Below are 18644 nucleotides of genomic sequence, written 5' to 3'. Positions count from 1 at the left end.
GAGATCGGCCTGTGATAGATCACCCAAATTATTTGTTATAGCTCTTCTGCCCTGGAAGAATCTACGATAGCACTAGTGAAGTTTACGGATCACCGTCTCCACTATTATTGTTCAACAATGCAACTTTCTCGTAGCTCTGAGGTGATTGATATTCCATTTGTGTGCACTGTATTCGCTGCTGCTGATGCCGATACATGTTTTCGTTAGGATCATTGTAATACATATACTCGGGAGGTAATGTGTTCAGCATTTTATGCTTAATGTTAAAGGCATGGCCTAGGCGAAATTCGCTGCGTAACATTGGTCTAATAATGTTAATGTGTATCCTACTGTTTCTGATTTTTAATGGTCTTTTTGGGGTGTTCGCTTTTGTACGGTAGTCATACGTAGTATGTCACCAATATTTTTATTTCATCAAATACTTTTAATGGTTTGATGTTTTTAGGTCCAGTAAACCAGATGTCCATTCAAAATCCCTTGTATTTAAGGTGTTCTTCGTTAAGCTTATATGTAGCTTTCCCTAAATACAGGGATGATTTCGACTATCCACACCTTCTTGCTCTTCTTCTTCTTCTTCTTCTTCCACTTTCCTTTCTTCTTCTACTACTACCACTACCACCATTCGCCACCACCACCAAGCACTGTTAAATACTTCCGGTTACGGGTCTAAACGTTTCAGAGAGACACTTCTCACTATCCAGCTAGCCCGAGAGACGCAATTTCTGGCGAGTAGCTTTCAACACCTGTAGGACCATGTGTTTTGTTGGTATCCTGCTGCCTACTGATCAAACTTCGAGACAGAATGCAACTTACTTGCTGTGGGGTTCCGCCATTGAACTCAACTGTTGTAGCTGCTGCCTTGATAATGCCCTCCAATACCGCTAACCTTTTGCTGAGTGTTTGCTCACTTGAGTGGAGCCTGTCATTCGGCTGGGATTTCCCTTTCAGAGCTGCTGCCTTGACGCAGTTATCCTAATCTGACACTGAATGTCTCGATTTTTCTCTTGATTAGCACACTGCAGCCATGCAAACTTGAACATAGCCTACAGTATACCGACACGATTACAGTTTGGTACACTAGCTTTTATACAGAATCTCGTCCAAGTTTTGTCTATATCGCCACTCATTCAGTTTCTTCGTTTTATCAATAATCAGAAAATCATATTGCGAGTTATCTCATCAATCCCAACATTTCAGCAAATGACATGTCGGTTCCTTCATGAGTTTGGTAAACGTACTTGAAATTCAGATTGTCCTACCTGAAAGGTTTGTAGTATTCCGGATCAAATGTTTTTGGACCCATGAGTATGTCTGGCTGAAATTCTGTATATCAAGTAGCGTCTATGAGCAAAGAATAAATATTTTCTGATTTCCTTCTGATTTCTCACTGCAACATGGTCAAATTTGAACACACTATTTGACTTCACTTTTTCAGGGGGTGGACTATCGGCTCTTTCGCTGAACGTTTGGCACATAGACTCCATCTTAAGCAATTCAACTGGTCATACGTCAGCCACACCAAACTTATTCTAAACCATAACCAGATCCTTTCTGATGATCAGGGCCACCATGCATGTCCTGTGCATGCAAAGAGATAAACCAGGATTCACAACGCTGAACAGGCTACACGCTGCTGTTGACGGTGCAGACATGGAAAATCATCAAGTCTAGGAATAGAAACAATGTAATCCGGCGGCGTAGACGCCGTCGATGGTAGCTATTGGTTGAAAGCTGATGGAGTGAGTACCTCCTGTGGTCACTCAACAGCAGGCAGCTTAGTTTCAGAGGCGCAACAGTCGTACTGGTCACCCAATGTGATATGCAGCAGATGTGTGTGTGTGGGTGTTCAGAAACTTTTAAAAGGTGACGACTCTGAGTTGGTAGACAAACACATTACCTGTAGACGTTATTATACTTGCAGTATTCAAAAGTGTTGGTCAGAGAAGCACTTAATAAATTAAATAGAATCTGTGTTGGTGTTCCTTACCATCTTCACCACAGCCTCAGGTTTCACACACTAATGCACGGTAGGAGTCCATCCGCTTATCATAACATCAATGTCTCATATAACGTCCGATTATCATATCCTCCACTTCGTGTCATTCGTAAATTCATAGCCCAATTTTTCTACATTATGTGTCCGCCTCAATAGCTGAGGAGTCAGCGCGTCAGAATGCCATGCTAAGGGTTCTGAGTTCGATTCCTGGCTTCGTCGGAGATTTCCTCCGCTGAAGGACCGGCTATTGTGTTGTCTTTATCAGCAATATCATCATCTGATCCCCATCGACGCTCAAGTCGCCTAAGTGGCGTCAACTAAGAAGACTTACACCAGGCGACTGGTCCACACAATGGGAGACCCTAGCCACACGACATTTCACTACATTAAATAATGAAGAAAAAAATCACACACACACCCATACACACTTTCTTCAGTGGTTATACTTCACATCACAGACATTAGCGTCTATCTCCTCTTCACTGCCAAAGTTCACAGATTACTTTAAGGATTTCTTATGTGCAATCGTTGTTTCATGTGTCCTTACTGAAATGTGCTTTGATAGTTCTATTGCGTAACCTCTTTCTCATTAATTTCTACCATATTGACTTCTTCCTTCTCCAGGAAATCCCTCAATCACAGTCTGACAGTAAGAGTACACCGAATACAATACTGAAACAGAATTTTTAATTTCAGCAGAGTGACACCCTCTTGTCAGTTACCAGGCATACATTGTCTCAGCTTACCTTCCTGAAGTTCCTCAAATACTCATTCGACTTAAGAGTCATTTGATGCTCAACGTTCACCTGCTTAGTCAGAGTTCTAGTTCGGCAGCGTATATATAATATGTTTAATGGCAGTGTTCCAATATTTGTTATTAATTTTTCATAAGAATAGCTTCATGCAAGACGTTCTCTGCCTTGTTTAACATCCGTGCCTCTAACAGCCAGGTGTTTAACACAGAACCGACATAGACCATGTGATGATCACAATATCACATTAACAATATTATGAGAAGGAAGGTAAGCTACTTATCATATAGCAGAGATGCTGAGTCATAGATACGCACTACAAAAAGACTCTCACAATTAAAGCTTTCAGCCATTGGCTTTCGTCAACGATAGACACACATACACGTACACACACAGTCATGCAAACATAACTCACAAACCCGAATGCAGTCTCATGCAACTGAGGCCACTCTGTGAGCAGCAGCACCAGTGCATGATGGGAGTAGCGACTGGGTGGGGGAAAGGAGGTGGCCATGGGCAGGGAGACTGCCTGAGGCTGCAGTCGTGTTTGTGAGTTGTGTTTGCATGATTGTGTGTGTATGCGTATGTGTGTCTATTGTTGACGAAAGCCAATGGCCGAAAGCTTTAATTGTGAGAGCCTTTTTGTAGTGCGTATCTGAGGCTCAGCATCTCTGCTATATGGCGAGTAGCTACTTTCTGTCTCATGAAAGTGTTACATTCCATCCCACATTTTCCATTGTTTGATAGTATCACATGAAGTATATTTAAAGGCTACAGCCATTGTAATATTGCTCATACTGCAGATACGCATTCAAACTTTGCTGCCCAGTAGTTGCTATATCAGTGGAGCATAAGTATAGACCTTTGCGTATACCGTTTATCTGTGGTTTATTTCGTACATACTATGGTCTAATACGCTAAGCTGGTGGTATGGGAAATTCAGGAGGAAAAATGTGTGAACTGATTACCTCAACGGTGTCCAACTGCTTAGCTCAGTGGTACTGTGCATACCTACAATGCAGTGGGCCCAGGTTCAATTCCTGGCAGGTTTGGACATTTCTCCCACTCGTGGACTGGATCTTGTGTTGACCTCATCATCATTTCATCCTCATCACCAGCACACAAGTCGCCGAATGTGGCGTCGACTGAAATAAGACTTGCACTCATCGGCTGAACTTCCCCAGATGGGGCCTCCCAGCCAAAAATATCATATAATCATTTCTTGTATCTCAGTGGTACATCTTAGTGGAGCGACTATTGTCGTTCACACCATGTGTTGTATTTTTTGTGTTTGGACAAGCGCTCAGTAGCACTGTGTATGGGAGGCTGCTACCTGTCCTCCACGTGAGTACACCTCCACTCACTGCTTGTCTCTGTACAGTGTTCCAGCCACTCCAGAGAGCACACTGGCAGCCAGCACTCTGCCGCACAGCGACCACGGCGACCACAGCAGGACTCCTGTCGCAACTGCGCCGACGACAACCGCCCACACAACTCCCACAACCGGTGACACAACGGTCTCTCTCCTACGGTGAGTTCTGTCTCTATACATGCACGTTTTACACCTTCACAGTGGAACTTGTTCAGTTTCAAGGTCGAGTGTCATACGTTTGATGCTCCATGTTCTCTTGATTCCGTATGTGGGTTGTGACCGGTTAAGAACGTTGATACTCCATTAGATTCAGTGAAAAGCGGGTGTTGAAACTTCCTGGCATATTAAAACTGTGTGCCAGGTCGAGACTCGACCTTTTGCTGGCAAGAGCTCTATGGTCTGAGCTACCTGAGCACGACTCACAACCCGTCTTCATAGCTTTACTTCCACCAGTACCTCGTCTCCTGCCTTCCAAACTTGACAGATGCTCTCCAGCATAACTTGCAAGACCAGCTAGCACTCCTGGAAGAAAGCATATTGCAGAGGCATGGCTTAGCCACAGCCTGGGAGATGTTAATAAAATTTTCACTCTGCATTGGATTGCGCTCTGATATCAAACATCCTGGCAGATTAAAACCGTGTTCATTTAGCGATGCTACGTCCTTGTTGTCTGACATGGTCGATCTGATCCATGATGACTGCAATGCCTGCCCTGACGCCCCCATGCAGTTCAACACGGGGCCCCTATCGCATTCTAATGGCCCAAAAGCTGGATATTGTAGGATTCGAGCAGCCAGGCAAGTGAAGACTCGCAATAAAGCTTCTTTAAAACCCCTCAGTTGCTGATAATGCAGTTTAACGTGAATACTCGACATCACCATCTCATTCAGAGTTCGTTCAACAGAGGGCGCTGTTTATGCCACTTTTCTACCTTATCAGGCCTGGAAACAATGCTAAAAATTGAACGAAAGTACTACTCTCTCCCAGCTGTTCTGCCACTCACAGAGAACAGCAGTTCCAATTATTTACATACCTGTTGATGTATGTGCATGAAGTTATATTGACATGGCACCAAGTCTTCTTGATGCATCACTTTCTTTTTTATTTTACTTTTGATTGTAATTTTCGGAAACTGTAGTATTATTTTTCAGGTTAAAATTCAATCATCAGTTGCAAATAAGTTTTATTACGATTTACCAGTTTCGACAAATCAGTTTGTCATCTTCAGAAGCCTACAAAATTAGTAGTAATATTTATCTTTAGAGCTTGACTCTAAATTTATATGAAGCATAAAAAGTATATTACAGAAAAATACTACTGCAAAAATTTTCTGACTAGAGCTTTATCACTTCATATTTATTTTATACATGACATGTAAGTACTGTTTCTTTCTTGTACTGTTAGTCAGTACTTACTCTTATCGAAAAAAATTCCCATAATTTTTGTACTTACGTTATAGGTCAGTTTGCATGTTTTACTTCTGATGAAGGCACTCCTAGTAGTGCCAAAACTAGGACAAAAGACTTATTATTTGCGACCGAGGGGTTTTATTTCTTAAATTTTACTTTGAAAACGGTCGCCGACCACGCAGCCATGTTTAAAATTTTAATATTACAGAAAATTTCTTAATATCTGTTTAGTAGATGTCAATATCTCCTTCATAGAAGCATACTGCCATGGTATGTCTAGAAATATACATATTGTATGTGATTATTTTAAACACATTTTATGCTTGACATAAATGTATGGCCAAGTTCTAAAGATTTATGGTATCCATAATTTTGTACACTTCTAAAGATGACAAATAAAATTATAGAAACCTGTAAACCACCATAAAATATATTTGCAACTGATGACTGATTTTTATCCAGGAAGGAAGTCACATTTTATCTGGCAGTGGATTACGAATTTTGAAATAGGTGCCTGGTAACAATTTACTTACTCTTTTTTTTTTCTACATCGCTCTTTGGATTCATAGAGTGAACAGCGTTCAGTTTTGACACTCAATGTCATACCTTTCCTTCGAAATTGAGTAACTGTATATTATTCTTACTTTTAAAAAGAAATTATTGCCTTGTTTGTTTTATGCGAATCTGTGCGTCATGGTCTGAAGAGATTTGCTGCCTACCCACTTTGTTAAGTGGTATTAAAGTACTATGATAAAGACGTAATGCGAATTGCAGTTGTCACTTTAAAGTGGCCCAATTAGCCCCATTCCCCTTGTGTTCTCAGAGCACTCGGATGTTCTTTACCGCTTTCTACGCAACTTGTAGTCTCAAAGAAATGACGTCATACACGGTAACGTCCTCTCATAATATATCACTGTTATAATACAATACGGAAAAAAATAGCGCACAACTAAAGAAGTTTCTATTTCGTTCAAGCTTTATTGTTGCAACAGTGCATATGGAGTACATGAAATGATTACACTTAAAGATTGATAGCACAGACAGTTCTATGGTACCAGGTATCGACCACGGTGAAACACCCACATTTGTACATTGTTTAGCCTCCACAGCACCAATGTAGGTGCTGACTCTTGCGTCCAGTCAACTGAACAGATGGCGAATACTGTCGTGGGGTATGCTATGCCACATCAGCTCGACCTATTCGTGTAGTTCTGTAAGAGTTGTTAGTTGACAAGTCTCATAATTCACTTCGTGTCCCATCATGTCCCACACTTGCTCCCTAGGAGATTTGTCTGGGGACTATGCTGGCAGGGAAGTTGCTCCGTGTCTTCGTTTCGGCGTAATATGAAGCACCAGCACATCGCCAAGGAACGTTACGGCAGAGAGGGCTGTGAGGCGGCGTCAGCCAATAGCACGCTGACGGACGTACGGCACTGATACAGCAGCGCCCTCTACGCGAGGAGTATACAAGCGCCGCTCCGCCTGGCTGTGGCCTGAGTTGACCCGACCTACGAACGCTACAGCAGTGACTTAAAAACTGTATTCGTTTACTTGTATTACGAATTGTGTATACTGAAGAGTTCGTCTGTCACCTCCTGCTTGTGACACGTAAATATCTCGTAAGTTTTATAATGAATTCCCTTAATACGATTCGCTTGAATTATTGTCTAGCGATCTGAGGAAGCAGCTTTCCTAGGCACCCTATGTTAGATGAGTGGGCAGAACACAAAACAGCATATTGAGATTTACAGGCAGCTTGATGGTGTGCATTGTCCTGTTGGAATAACACAACATATTCCTGATGCAAGAATGGAAAAAGAAAAGCTCTAACAACATTCTGCTAATACTGAGTGCTGAGTAGCGCCCTTTTCAGAATCGCCTAAGTTGAACGAGAATTGCAGCTTGTCACAACCTAGACCATAACATCTGGAGTAGGACGAGACTGTCTAGGACGAATTCACTCCACAACGTAGCACTCACAAAATCTAGATAGTATGCACTAACAACCATCACTTGCGTGCAGCCAGAATCCACGTTCATCGCTGGAGACCACAGCGCGCCATTCCATGTTCCAAATGATCCTTCGACAGCACCAGTCGAGTAATGCATATCAATGGTGTTCAGAAATGAAAGATAAACGAGAGTTGTGCATGTCGGCAGTCCCACTGCAAATAACCAGTTCACAACACTACGTGTTGACACATATGGCTTCACAAGATCTCTTATCTGTAGTGTGGTAGCTGTATGATCCGCCACTGCTGCCCTTATAATACTACGATCCAAACGGTGTCTGTGCCACATGGCCTTCCAAGACTTCATCTATGAGTATCAGAATATTCAGCTGACTACTGATATCTGCATCGTATACAATTGATACCATACTTATGTGACAGTTCTCTGAAAGGACAATCCCGCCACTCAAAGCCCACAATTTGACCCCTTCCAAATTCGCCCAGTTAGCTGCAGAGAGAACAAGTGTGTCTCTGTGGCATGGTTGCCAGCTTGCTTAAAACGTTTGCCCCACTCTGCGCCTTCCGGCTGGAGCATTCATTGTTATAGGGTACACTCAGATGGCACACTATTAGCTACGCCACCAAGCTATATACCGTTTGAAGACACTGATACCATTAACAGTACATCCAATATCCACCATTTGGCACATACCATCATTGGATCAAAACCGAAGTCGTCTTTCTAGGTGTCTGGCAGAATATGTGCTTTTCAGTTTTTATTTTTAGTTTCTTCATACTTTTTATTTATTTTTTGTTTCCTTTATAGACCAGGCATGTAATAACACAAAGTGATATGTAGCCACTGAGGTCTGACCATCTGTGTGTCCCACAGACCCATCGATTACACACAAGCTAAAACCATCATCTGATGAAAATAGTACCACATTCAGTACATTTAAAGGTTTCTGTCGTTCTAATTTCTCTACGTCTATTGGTGTTAGGTGTTCAGAGAGTATGGTTTCAAATATTTGTATCTTTCAGTGTAATTGTTCTCTTGTACGTTATCTTCATTTCTGTTTAGTTCCGTACAATCTCTTCCTTTATATGCTACACTATGTGATCAAACATATCCGGACATCACCAAAAAGCATATGTGTTTCCTATTATATGCATTTTACTGCCACCTACAGCCAGGTACTCCATATCAGCGATCTCAGTGGTAATTAGACATCGTCAGAGAGGAGAATAGGTCGCTCTGTGGAACTCACAGAATTCGAAAATGGTCAGGTGACTCGGTGTCGCATGTCTGTAGTCGAGATTTCCACACTTCTAAACATCCCTAGGTCTACTGTTTCCGAAGTGATAGTGAAGTGGAAACGTGAAGGGTCATGTACAGCACAAAAGCGTACAGGCCGACCTCGTTTGCTGGCTGACAGAGACCGCCGACAGTTGAAGAGGGTCGTAATGTGTAACAAGTAGACACATATCCAGACCATCACACAGTAATTCCAAATTGCATCAGGATCCACTGCAAGTATTATGACAGTGAGAAAACTTGGATTTCATGGTCGAGCGGCTATCCATAAGCCATACATGACGCCAGAAAATGCCAAACAGCTTGGTGTAAGGAGCGTAAACATTGGACGATTGAACAGCGGAAAAACGTTGTGTGGAGTTACAAAAATCACGGTACACAATGTGGCGATCCGATGGCTGGGTGTGGGTATGGCGAATGCTCGGTGAACGTCATCTGCCAGACTTTATAATGCCGAAAGTAAAATTCGGAGTCGGTGCTCTTATGGTGTGTTTGTATTTTTCTTGGAGGGAGATTGCACGCCTTGTTGTTTTGCGTGGCACTATCACAGCACAGGCCTACATTGATGTTTTTAGCACCTTCTTGTTTCCCACTGTTGAAGAACAATTCAGAGATTGCAATTGTATCTTTTAACACGATCGAACACCTGTTCATAATATACGGCCTGTGGCGGAGTTGTTACACGACAATAACATCTCTGTCATGGACTGGCCAGCACAAAGTCCTGACCTGAATCCTATAGAACACCTAGGTATGTTGTGGAACGCCGACTTCGTGCCAGGCGTCACCGACCGACATCGATAGCTCTCCTCAGTGCAGCACTCCGTGAAGAATGGGTTGCCATTACCCAAGAAACCTTCCAGCAGCTGACAGAGCGTATGCCTGCGAGAGTGGAAGCTGTCATCAAGGCTAAGGGTGGGCCAACACCATACTGAATTTCAGCATTACTGATGGAGGGCGCCACAAACTAGTAAGTCACTTTCGGTCAGGTGTCCGGATACTTATTATCACATAATGTAAATTACTGGTGTGGGGAAGTCAGGAGAAGCTGTGAATGAAGTGATTAGCTCAGTGCTAAGTCATTCAAGGTAATGATGCAGTTATTGTCGTTGTGTTGTAAATCCTTCACCAGTATTGTCTGTATTAAACTGTCCTCTAGCCTCCATGTGAACATGCTATCACGTCTCCACGTCATGTCCCTCTGCGCAGCACGCCAGCCACCGCAGACGGCGAGACCACGGCCACCGCCCAGCCACACGGCAACTGCAGCGAGCAGAACCGGACTGCTGCCACCGCTGCGCCGCTCCCTCCTCTCTGCGAGATTCCCCCACCTGATGACCCTGACGTCTCTCGCTTGCGGTTAGTTCTGTCACCACACATGAATCAAGTACTATGGTAAAATATTGAAATCTAACTTTACTGTATTTTTTTCGATAGAGCAGATGTTATAGTTCTCAGGAAAAGTTTATCTTTTCATGACTTATGACGTTCAAGTAGGCGTGGGTCAAAGTGATCCTGAGCATACTCTTTGGATTCACTCATTGTGATTATATGGGAAGATGCTATGAAATAAAGTTCTTTTCCATAGACAATGAATGTACTGGTGTGAAAGAAGCGCTTTCTATTCCAGTTTATGTTTTTTTTGTCTTCTAAATTAATTCTGTAGAGAATGGGTGTGGAATAGAGTTTTTACGCATTGGATCTGCACGAGACATTGACTTTATGGGAACAAATAATGGTATTCTATTTCTGTGTTGGTCCTCAAAAAGAAATAATGAAGGAATACACCAGTAAGCAGGAAACGACAGAAATTACTATGTAGTGGGGAATACGGATATGTTATATTGTGGGGTGTCTGTTCAAATTTCGTATCAGTACTGTATATTTATCTTTAAACGACTTCTTTGGACACTTACACATGTAGTGAACATTGAAAATTTGTGGCACACTGATATCTCTTGCTCATCACAAATAGTCATCTTAATAAACAGGCCACCTCACCTCACGGCACCTAGCTAAGACTTCTACGGTCGCTTAAATTTACACCTTTGTTTCCCAGACACTACAATCAGAAGTTCACCCACACCATAATGGGAATAGCAACACTACTACAGCTGGGTAGTGAGAGGATAGTGGTTAACCCTACTGTGAGAGATTTGTGTGAGAACCTCTGATGGTAGTGTTTGGAAAGCCTTCATGGACATATCAGTCTCGATGACAGACTGTAGGTGTGCTCCTGTGCAGTTGTGGTTAAGAGGTCTCCTCCTTACTATTAGGAAATTCAGACCACCCACTGCGTGTGTTGATGAGTAGAGATGTGTGCAGCAGTGAACACATCCCCAGTTCCGGAATATAGCGGGGGTTTCCATGTGTGCTGAGTACAGTTTCTTCACTCATCGTATTTGACTGTACGAAAAAATACCGATAGTTGACTGTGAATTGATAGGATCGCCACACAACTTTACATCCATTGTTGTTAATGTTAAGTTCAAATGCAGTACAACTGGCACTTGGATATTACTAACATAGGCCCAGAAATGTGTGAGTGGACTTAAGAAAACATATTCCTTTCTCGATTAAAGGATTTTGTACAGTAATTAACTAAGATGGTCAGCCTCTTATGTGAGCGGGCTGTGGGTCCAATGTTCATTTAAAAGATTCATGCAGCATAGGTAGACAACAGAATTTAACAAAATGCTATTGATAATCAACAAAGATGCAGAACACTTATGGGGAGATGGAACGATCCATATCCTCCATGTTAATTTTAGCAAATAGAAGAAACATTTTTTCTAAAAGAATTAAACATATTGCTCTGAAATTTGAACTACATGTTTAGGGAATATTCCTCTACAAAGTTATAATGCTATGTTATGAAATATTTATTGGTTTTTGTTTTACAATTTATTTTAAACAGATACTTATTTTTGTCTAAAATTTTACTCTTTTTGTACTATAACTCTTGAATTATACAATATTTTTTTTAGAATTTGTTATAAAAATGAAGGAAAAGAAGTAAACAATATTCTGTATAAATTTCACTGATATGCTTTTAGCAGTTTTTGAGAAAATGTTCTTCAAAGATGAACATTTTAAAGTTACAAAAATGGCTTCCAAAGTTTTTTAATACATTCCCGCCCCATATGATGGATTACCAGCATCCTCGTCTTTTTTCAGTGTTAATTTCCTTTTCAGTGTTCGTTTCTTCCCTTTTGCTGCATGTAGTAGGCTTTTGTCTCTTCTTCCTGCATCTCTTAGTGTTTTTTCAGCAATTAGGCCCATTGTGGAAATGGCTTTGTGTCCTGGTTGGAAACCTAAACGTTTCATCACATCACATTTGATAAAGTTTCGCCGGCCGGAGTGGCCGTGCGGTTCTAGGCGCTACAGTCTGGAGCCGAGCGACCGCTACGGTCGCAGGTTCGAGTTCTGCCTCAGGCATGGATGTGTGTGATGTCCTTAGGAAAGTTAGGTTTAAGTAGTTCTAAGTTCTAGGGGACTGATGACCTCAGAGGTTAAGTCCCATAGTGCTGAGAGCCATTTGAACCATTTGGTAATGTTTCCTTCATTGTATGTTGCCACTGCATCATACACTCCAAAATGCAATGTTTTTATCTGTACAAACAGTCTTTTGGGAATCCTAATCCAAATTAAATTATTTACACTTTCATTTCGATTTTGTGTTTTCCCATGTAAACACTTTTCCAATAAACTTGGCTGTGATAAATCTCTGAATATGGCCTTAATTGCATCAATTCCAGCATTTGGCAAACTGTTTTTATGGGCATATTCCTTTCCTGATTGGTACTTACACCATGAGTCATCACCTATGGGGCACAGTACATGTTGTGGGTGCTCATTTGTTGATGCAGTATCAAAAACAATAATGCCCATACTGCTCTCCTCATATGCTCAATGCTTCTTGTATTTTGCCTAATTGCACACCCATAGTCCCTCTTCCTCCAAGGGTCTTACCATCACTAAGCTTCTGGGATCCTAAAATTTACACAAGTGAGCCCCCATGCACTTCTGCACATGCCCAATGCACTCCTGTTTTTTAATGTGAATTTGATTGCCATAAGGTTTGAGTTCCTCTACAGCTTTATATCACTTAGAATCACCATCTCCTAGATACTTAGTGTATCATACATTATACCACACCTGTGATCTGGAAAAATTTGCTTTCACTCCCTCAACTTCCATCGTTCCACTCGTGCCATGAAAATTTGCTTCACAACTTTCGCTAAGTTCGTCCTTGGTATTGCCCTTACATCTACAACGTTTTGAGGGAATAGTAACATCAGTTAGTTTGCAACTGTCTCCACTGGTAGCTGTCACAACACCATTTAGAGATTTATGACCTCTACGTTGCCATGAGCCATCTAAAGCAACAGTTAAATATCTACAATTCCCATTATCTGTCACAGCTTCTTCAACTGCTTTCTTCATTGTTGCTTCAGCAATATCTTCTGGAGAAGATCCCACCAATTCATTATAAAGTCCGAACTAGGTTGGCGGTTTTAACAAGTTCATAATTCCAGACAACATTGTCCCTACAGCACTGCCCTTGACCAATGCAACGCAAGCCTTACACTAGCCTAACATTTACATCATACACCGTCTTTCCACTATTACCACTACAAGGAATACTGTTATAATTAGAAAACGAAACTTCTGCAGCACATTTGTTACACTTCAATAACAGTTTACATGCCAAGCCAATGTGTGAAGTTATTTTAAATTCCAGTCCTCTTTCTTTGCAAACTTGGCATAATACGTAATGTTTCATAACATTAGAGAGCAAAGAAATGTTAATTATTTCATTCACATCATTACTGTCACTTTAACAGTTTTCAAATTTTTTTTTGCTGTCACGAAGTTTCTTGTAAGAAGGAGTTCTATCACATACATTTGGAGTAGTCGGTGAAACAGTCTAAGCAGCATCTCCTTTCAAAACGACAAAAGATTTCTCCTTCCACTCATTGTGTCTTTTCTTAAACACTCAATTGCTGAAACAGGGCATATTGATATCCACAAACCAAATACGTAAAACAGGTAAGAGCAAAATTCGTCAAATACGCAAAAATGAACAGCTAAACAACACAAAGCAAACTCCACAAGTCAACACACACAGTATAGCGTTTATGTTTACTGATATTAGCAGTCACTTGTCACAGAGATAAAGACATACAACGTTGAAAACAAAACACAGTCTAATTCTGCAAAGATACCCTGCTTGTAGCAAGCAAGTGGTGCAACCAGAGATGACACACCAAGTAGCTACAACCGTTTACGCAGTGCGTCAACTTTGCAGCGATAAAAACACACTTTGAATTCACTTAGAAGGGTAAACTTGATTTGTTTTATTCAGAAAATTCCAAATAATTTTACAATGGAAGAAAACCACAAAACCTTAATTCTGTCATTTTCATCGATCTGGCTCCCCTTATGTTGAAATTATAACAGCAAAAGGAGTCTTATAGTAGCCTGTATTTGCCAAATATGCCGCATAAAATAAACTTGACACGTTTGAAACAACATCAGATGCATGGTAACAAGCGGCAAGAAGCCAGTATCGCAGAAGATATCGAAGAAAATGAACACAGCCAGGACTACTTTGCAAAAATGAAAAATTACAGAAACTGCTGAAAGTAAGATGTCACAAAAAAATGCATATCCTTAAACACAATCACATATGTAAACAAAGTCTACATGCTGTCCAATACAAGACTTTAAAACGTCTAGCACTTAGTAAAATGGAACTTAGTAGAATCTCAGTAGACATTGTGACAGAAAACAAAGTGGGAAATAAATTAGATGATTGTAATTAAAAATAGGATATGGATATGGGAGAACTTAACAGCACACAAACCCCATTATAAAGACTGAGTGACACTTGTAGGAAGCAACCAAAACAGGTTATCAAGAACTGAAGACAACGACAAGAAAACAATCAGAGGAGGAAGTAAAACAGTTAGAGCAGAAAATACAAAGACATAGGACAAAACATGAAAAACAGATTGCAGAGAAGGTCTTGTGTCGGGAATTACTAGACAGGTATGATACTAATAAGAATAACACCAGTACATGGCGAAAAACATGAAGACATCCCACTTTGTGGGTAGCAGACGATTGTAGGGACCTATAAAGGCCTTATATACAAATTACAGGACATGGAAGTCCTAAACCAACCAATTTAAAAATAAATAGCAAATATGAACTCTAAAACACTGCCATTAAAGAGCTAAATTAAATATAATTTTATAACTACGAGTACAAACTAAGTAAAACTAAATCCCTAGTTATGACATTGTGTGGAATTTAGATTATTTGGGTGGAAGAACAAATTTATTTACAGATGAACTGTGAAACATCGACAGTTAAAAAAAATGTAATAGGGGTAGTGATATGGCAAAGGTCGTGAATATTTTTACAAATTTCAGAATGGAAAATAGAAAACGTGGGAACAGTTTCTTTAGAGAATACATTGTAACTAATTTTTTAGACCTAGCACCCTCATTAGGGGAGCAATATAACTGTGTTATTCATAGATACATTCAGAACCCAAACTTTAATTTTACTAAATACACTGATTTGGACATCACACTACTTCCACATCATTCTGCTTACACAGCACAGCAAGAACACACACTCATACACACACATGTGTGGGTGCACAAAAACACACACACATAACCACACACACACACACACACTCACACACACACACACACACACACACACTTTACTATATACATACATATATTTTACTTTATATATATATATATATATATATATATATATATATATATATATATATATATATCCGTTTCACCTATGGCAGCGTCACCTAGTGGGCCAACCATAGCGCCATCTGGTTTCCCCCTTCAAGCGAGACAAGTTTCGTTCTTTGTAGGTTTTCGTTTGACGCTTATTTCGTGTATGGGGGATATATATATATATATATATATATATATATATATATATATATATATATATATATATATATAAAATGTCAAACCAAAACACTTTTAGCTGTCTAAATTTTCAGCTCAACATTCTTCACAGTTTGCAACTTCCTTAAATCGTAATGGTGTGAACCTCTGTGGTCACTGTGGCACACCATTTTTCATTTGGTGCTCGTGGTGGAAGTTAATGGTTTGCTTTTAATATTTCTTGAATGTCGACGATTTCCATTTTGTGAAATGGAATACACACACCCCGTAAAAGGTTGGTGTCAGCACCTCCTGCTCAATCAATTTCTGTCTCCCTCCTGATGCACATGATGCGGCATTATCAGCTAATATTTTTCCAGTCACTATTGTTAACACAACGCTTTCAAATGAGCCTTTCTAAAGATTGAATTTGCGAACTCGCACTTGAGGGCTTCCTAGTAAGCTGTGGGCTTGTGGGACTATACTTCCATCAGCTTCTCCCCATTGGCAATTTCTTCATGCTCCCATAGTAATATGCTCCATGACTGGAAATTCTAATGAGTAGGCGCTAAGTGCTGTAGGCCATTTTCGAACTGTATCAACGAGGGTTACTGCCCCTTCTCAAAATTCTGAAGTGCTGTTCTTTGTGGAAGTACTGGAAAGGAGCTGCGAAGTGCCTTAAGTCTGATGAAAAATATTCGCAGATTTTCTTTTTTTAAAATGGAGCGGCTCTAAACGTAATGAGATTCAACTGGTGATCACAGCAATGAATGTCTGAAGTACAAGTTATTTTACAGCTTGTGTCCACCTATCCAGTCATACTCGCTGTGTGACAAGTAGGTCATGTCCGTGCACATGTTGGGAGCGAATGCTGCTCCGCATACTCCCAGCTTCACCTTCAACTACCAGGAGGGTCCAGTAGATTGTTGTCAAGAATTGCCTCCATACTCCACCCCCCCCCCCCCCCCACTCGACCACTCTGGAACGTCTGGGTCCACGTTTGCATACCCAGCGCAACCCAAGTCACTGTCAGCATATTTTAGTCCCACAACACCGCTTTCGGTGCTCAGTGCACGGACACTACAGACAGGATAAATGGCACACAACTTTTTCACTTGTGTAGAAAGCTCAAGAATCAATCGCAGTTAAACAGCAGTATCCCTTGGAGGTAGTGCAAACCTATGCAGAGGCCATCCCTGATACCGAGTAGAGAGCAGGCTTAGCATCTCTGAAAAAGGATTTTAGACCTAGAAACTAAAGATGGGTGTGACGTTATGATACTGATACTGATACTTGCGATCATTAGGTCACTGCAGCGCCAATGATAACTGAAGTTCATCAAAAAGATATGGAGAGTATTTAACCTGGACAGATCATGAATTAGTACAATTGTTAGCATCCTGCTCAGATAATTAATAGAGATATTTTAGTCCGTATTGAGCGGACATAGACGAATCAGAGCAAAGTATAGACTGACTGTAAATCGTGCAAGGGAGGTGTTGTTGTCTTCAGTCCTGAGACTGATTTGATGCAGCTCTCCATGCTACTCTATCCTGTGCAAGCTTCTTCATCTCTGAGTAAGTACTGCAACCTACATCCTTCTGAATCTGCTTAGTGTATTCATTTCTTGGTCTCCCTCTACTATTTTTACCCTCCACACTTCCCTCCAGTACTAAATTGCTGATCACTTGATGCCTCAGAACGTGTCCTACCAACGATCCCTTCTTCTAGTCAAGCTAAGCCACAAATTACTCTTCTCAGCATTAGTCACATGATCTACCCATCTAATCTTCAGCATTCTTCTGTACCACCACATTTCGAAAGCTACTACTCTCTTCTTGTCTGAACTATTTATCGTCCATGTTCCACTTCCATACATGGCTACACTCCACACAAATACTTTCAGAAAAGACTTCTTGACGCTTAAATCTATACACGACGTTCACAAATTTTTCTTCTTCAGAATCCCTTTCCTAGTAAATGCCAGGTCTACATTTTATATCTTCTCTACTTCGACCATCATTCATTTTGCTCCCCAAATAGCAAAACTCATCTACTACTTTAAGTGTCTCAATTCCAAGTCTAATTTCCTCACTACCCAGTGATTTAATCCGACTACTTTCCATTATCCTTGTTTTGCTTTTATTGATGTTCATCTTATATCCTCCTTTCTAGACACTCCATTCCGTTCAACTTATCTTCCTCGGTCCTTTGCTGTCTCTGATGGAATTACAATGTCATCGGCAAACTTCCAAGGTTCTATTTTTTCTCCATGGATTTTAATTCCTACTTCATGTTGTTCTTTTGTTTCCTTTACTGCTTGCTCAATATACAGATTGAATAACGTCAGGGATAGTCTACAACCCTGTCTCACTCCCTTACCAACGACTGCTTCCCTTTCATGCCCCTCGACTCTTATAACTGTCATTTGGTTTCTGTACAAATCGTAAATGTGCCTATGAATCCAATAAGGATGTAAAAGTCCAACCATGGTTGAATAATAAAACTCGGAAAATGCTGAGGGATGGCAGAGTGATCAGAAAAGAGCGCAACAATGTCCACAACCCAAAATTAGTCGCAAGTCATGTATATGTCACAACATCGATGTACGAAGCACACAACAAACTCCACAGCCAGGCCTTAGCTAAATATCTAACACAGAACATGACTTAAGTTGGGAATAAGTGTAATCATTATATGGATCGAGGGTTCCAATCGAGTCACTCATTGACAAGTACGATGTGCCAGTAAATGAGAGGAAAATGAAAGCCGAAGTTTTAAATTTTGCGTCCAGGATATCAGCGACACAGGAAGATTATATTGACATGTTGTCGTTCGAAGGCACTCAGATGCCCGTATGGAGGACGTAGCAATTGCCACCCTCACCGTACTGAATCAGCTGAAAGAGTTGAAAAC

At 40.8% G+C, this 18644-nt stretch overlaps 1 protein-coding gene across 2 annotated transcripts in view; it reads left to right on the top strand.

The window, feature by feature from the left end:
* LOC126213008 (poly [ADP-ribose] polymerase tankyrase-1-like) overlaps positions 1 to 18644 on the top strand; it is an 88006-nt gene that overhangs the window by 56071 nt on the left and 13291 nt on the right. For both annotated transcript variants that reach the window (XM_049940563.1, XM_049940562.1), the window contains 2 exons: positions 4130 to 4279; positions 10006 to 10155. In XM_049940563.1, coding sequence (XP_049796520.1) covers positions 4130 to 4279; positions 10006 to 10155 — 300 coding nt within the window. The remainder of the gene's footprint in view (positions 1 to 4129; positions 4280 to 10005; positions 10156 to 18644) is intronic.

Source organism: Schistocerca nitens, chromosome 11 (genome assembly GCF_023898315.1).
Source record: "Schistocerca nitens isolate TAMUIC-IGC-003100 chromosome 11, iqSchNite1.1, whole genome shotgun sequence".
In the NCBI taxonomy this organism is placed as follows: domain Eukaryota; kingdom Metazoa; phylum Arthropoda; class Insecta; order Orthoptera; family Acrididae; genus Schistocerca; species Schistocerca nitens.
Note: the sequence above shows the minus strand (reverse complement) of the source record. Positions and strands in the feature narration are given on the sequence as shown.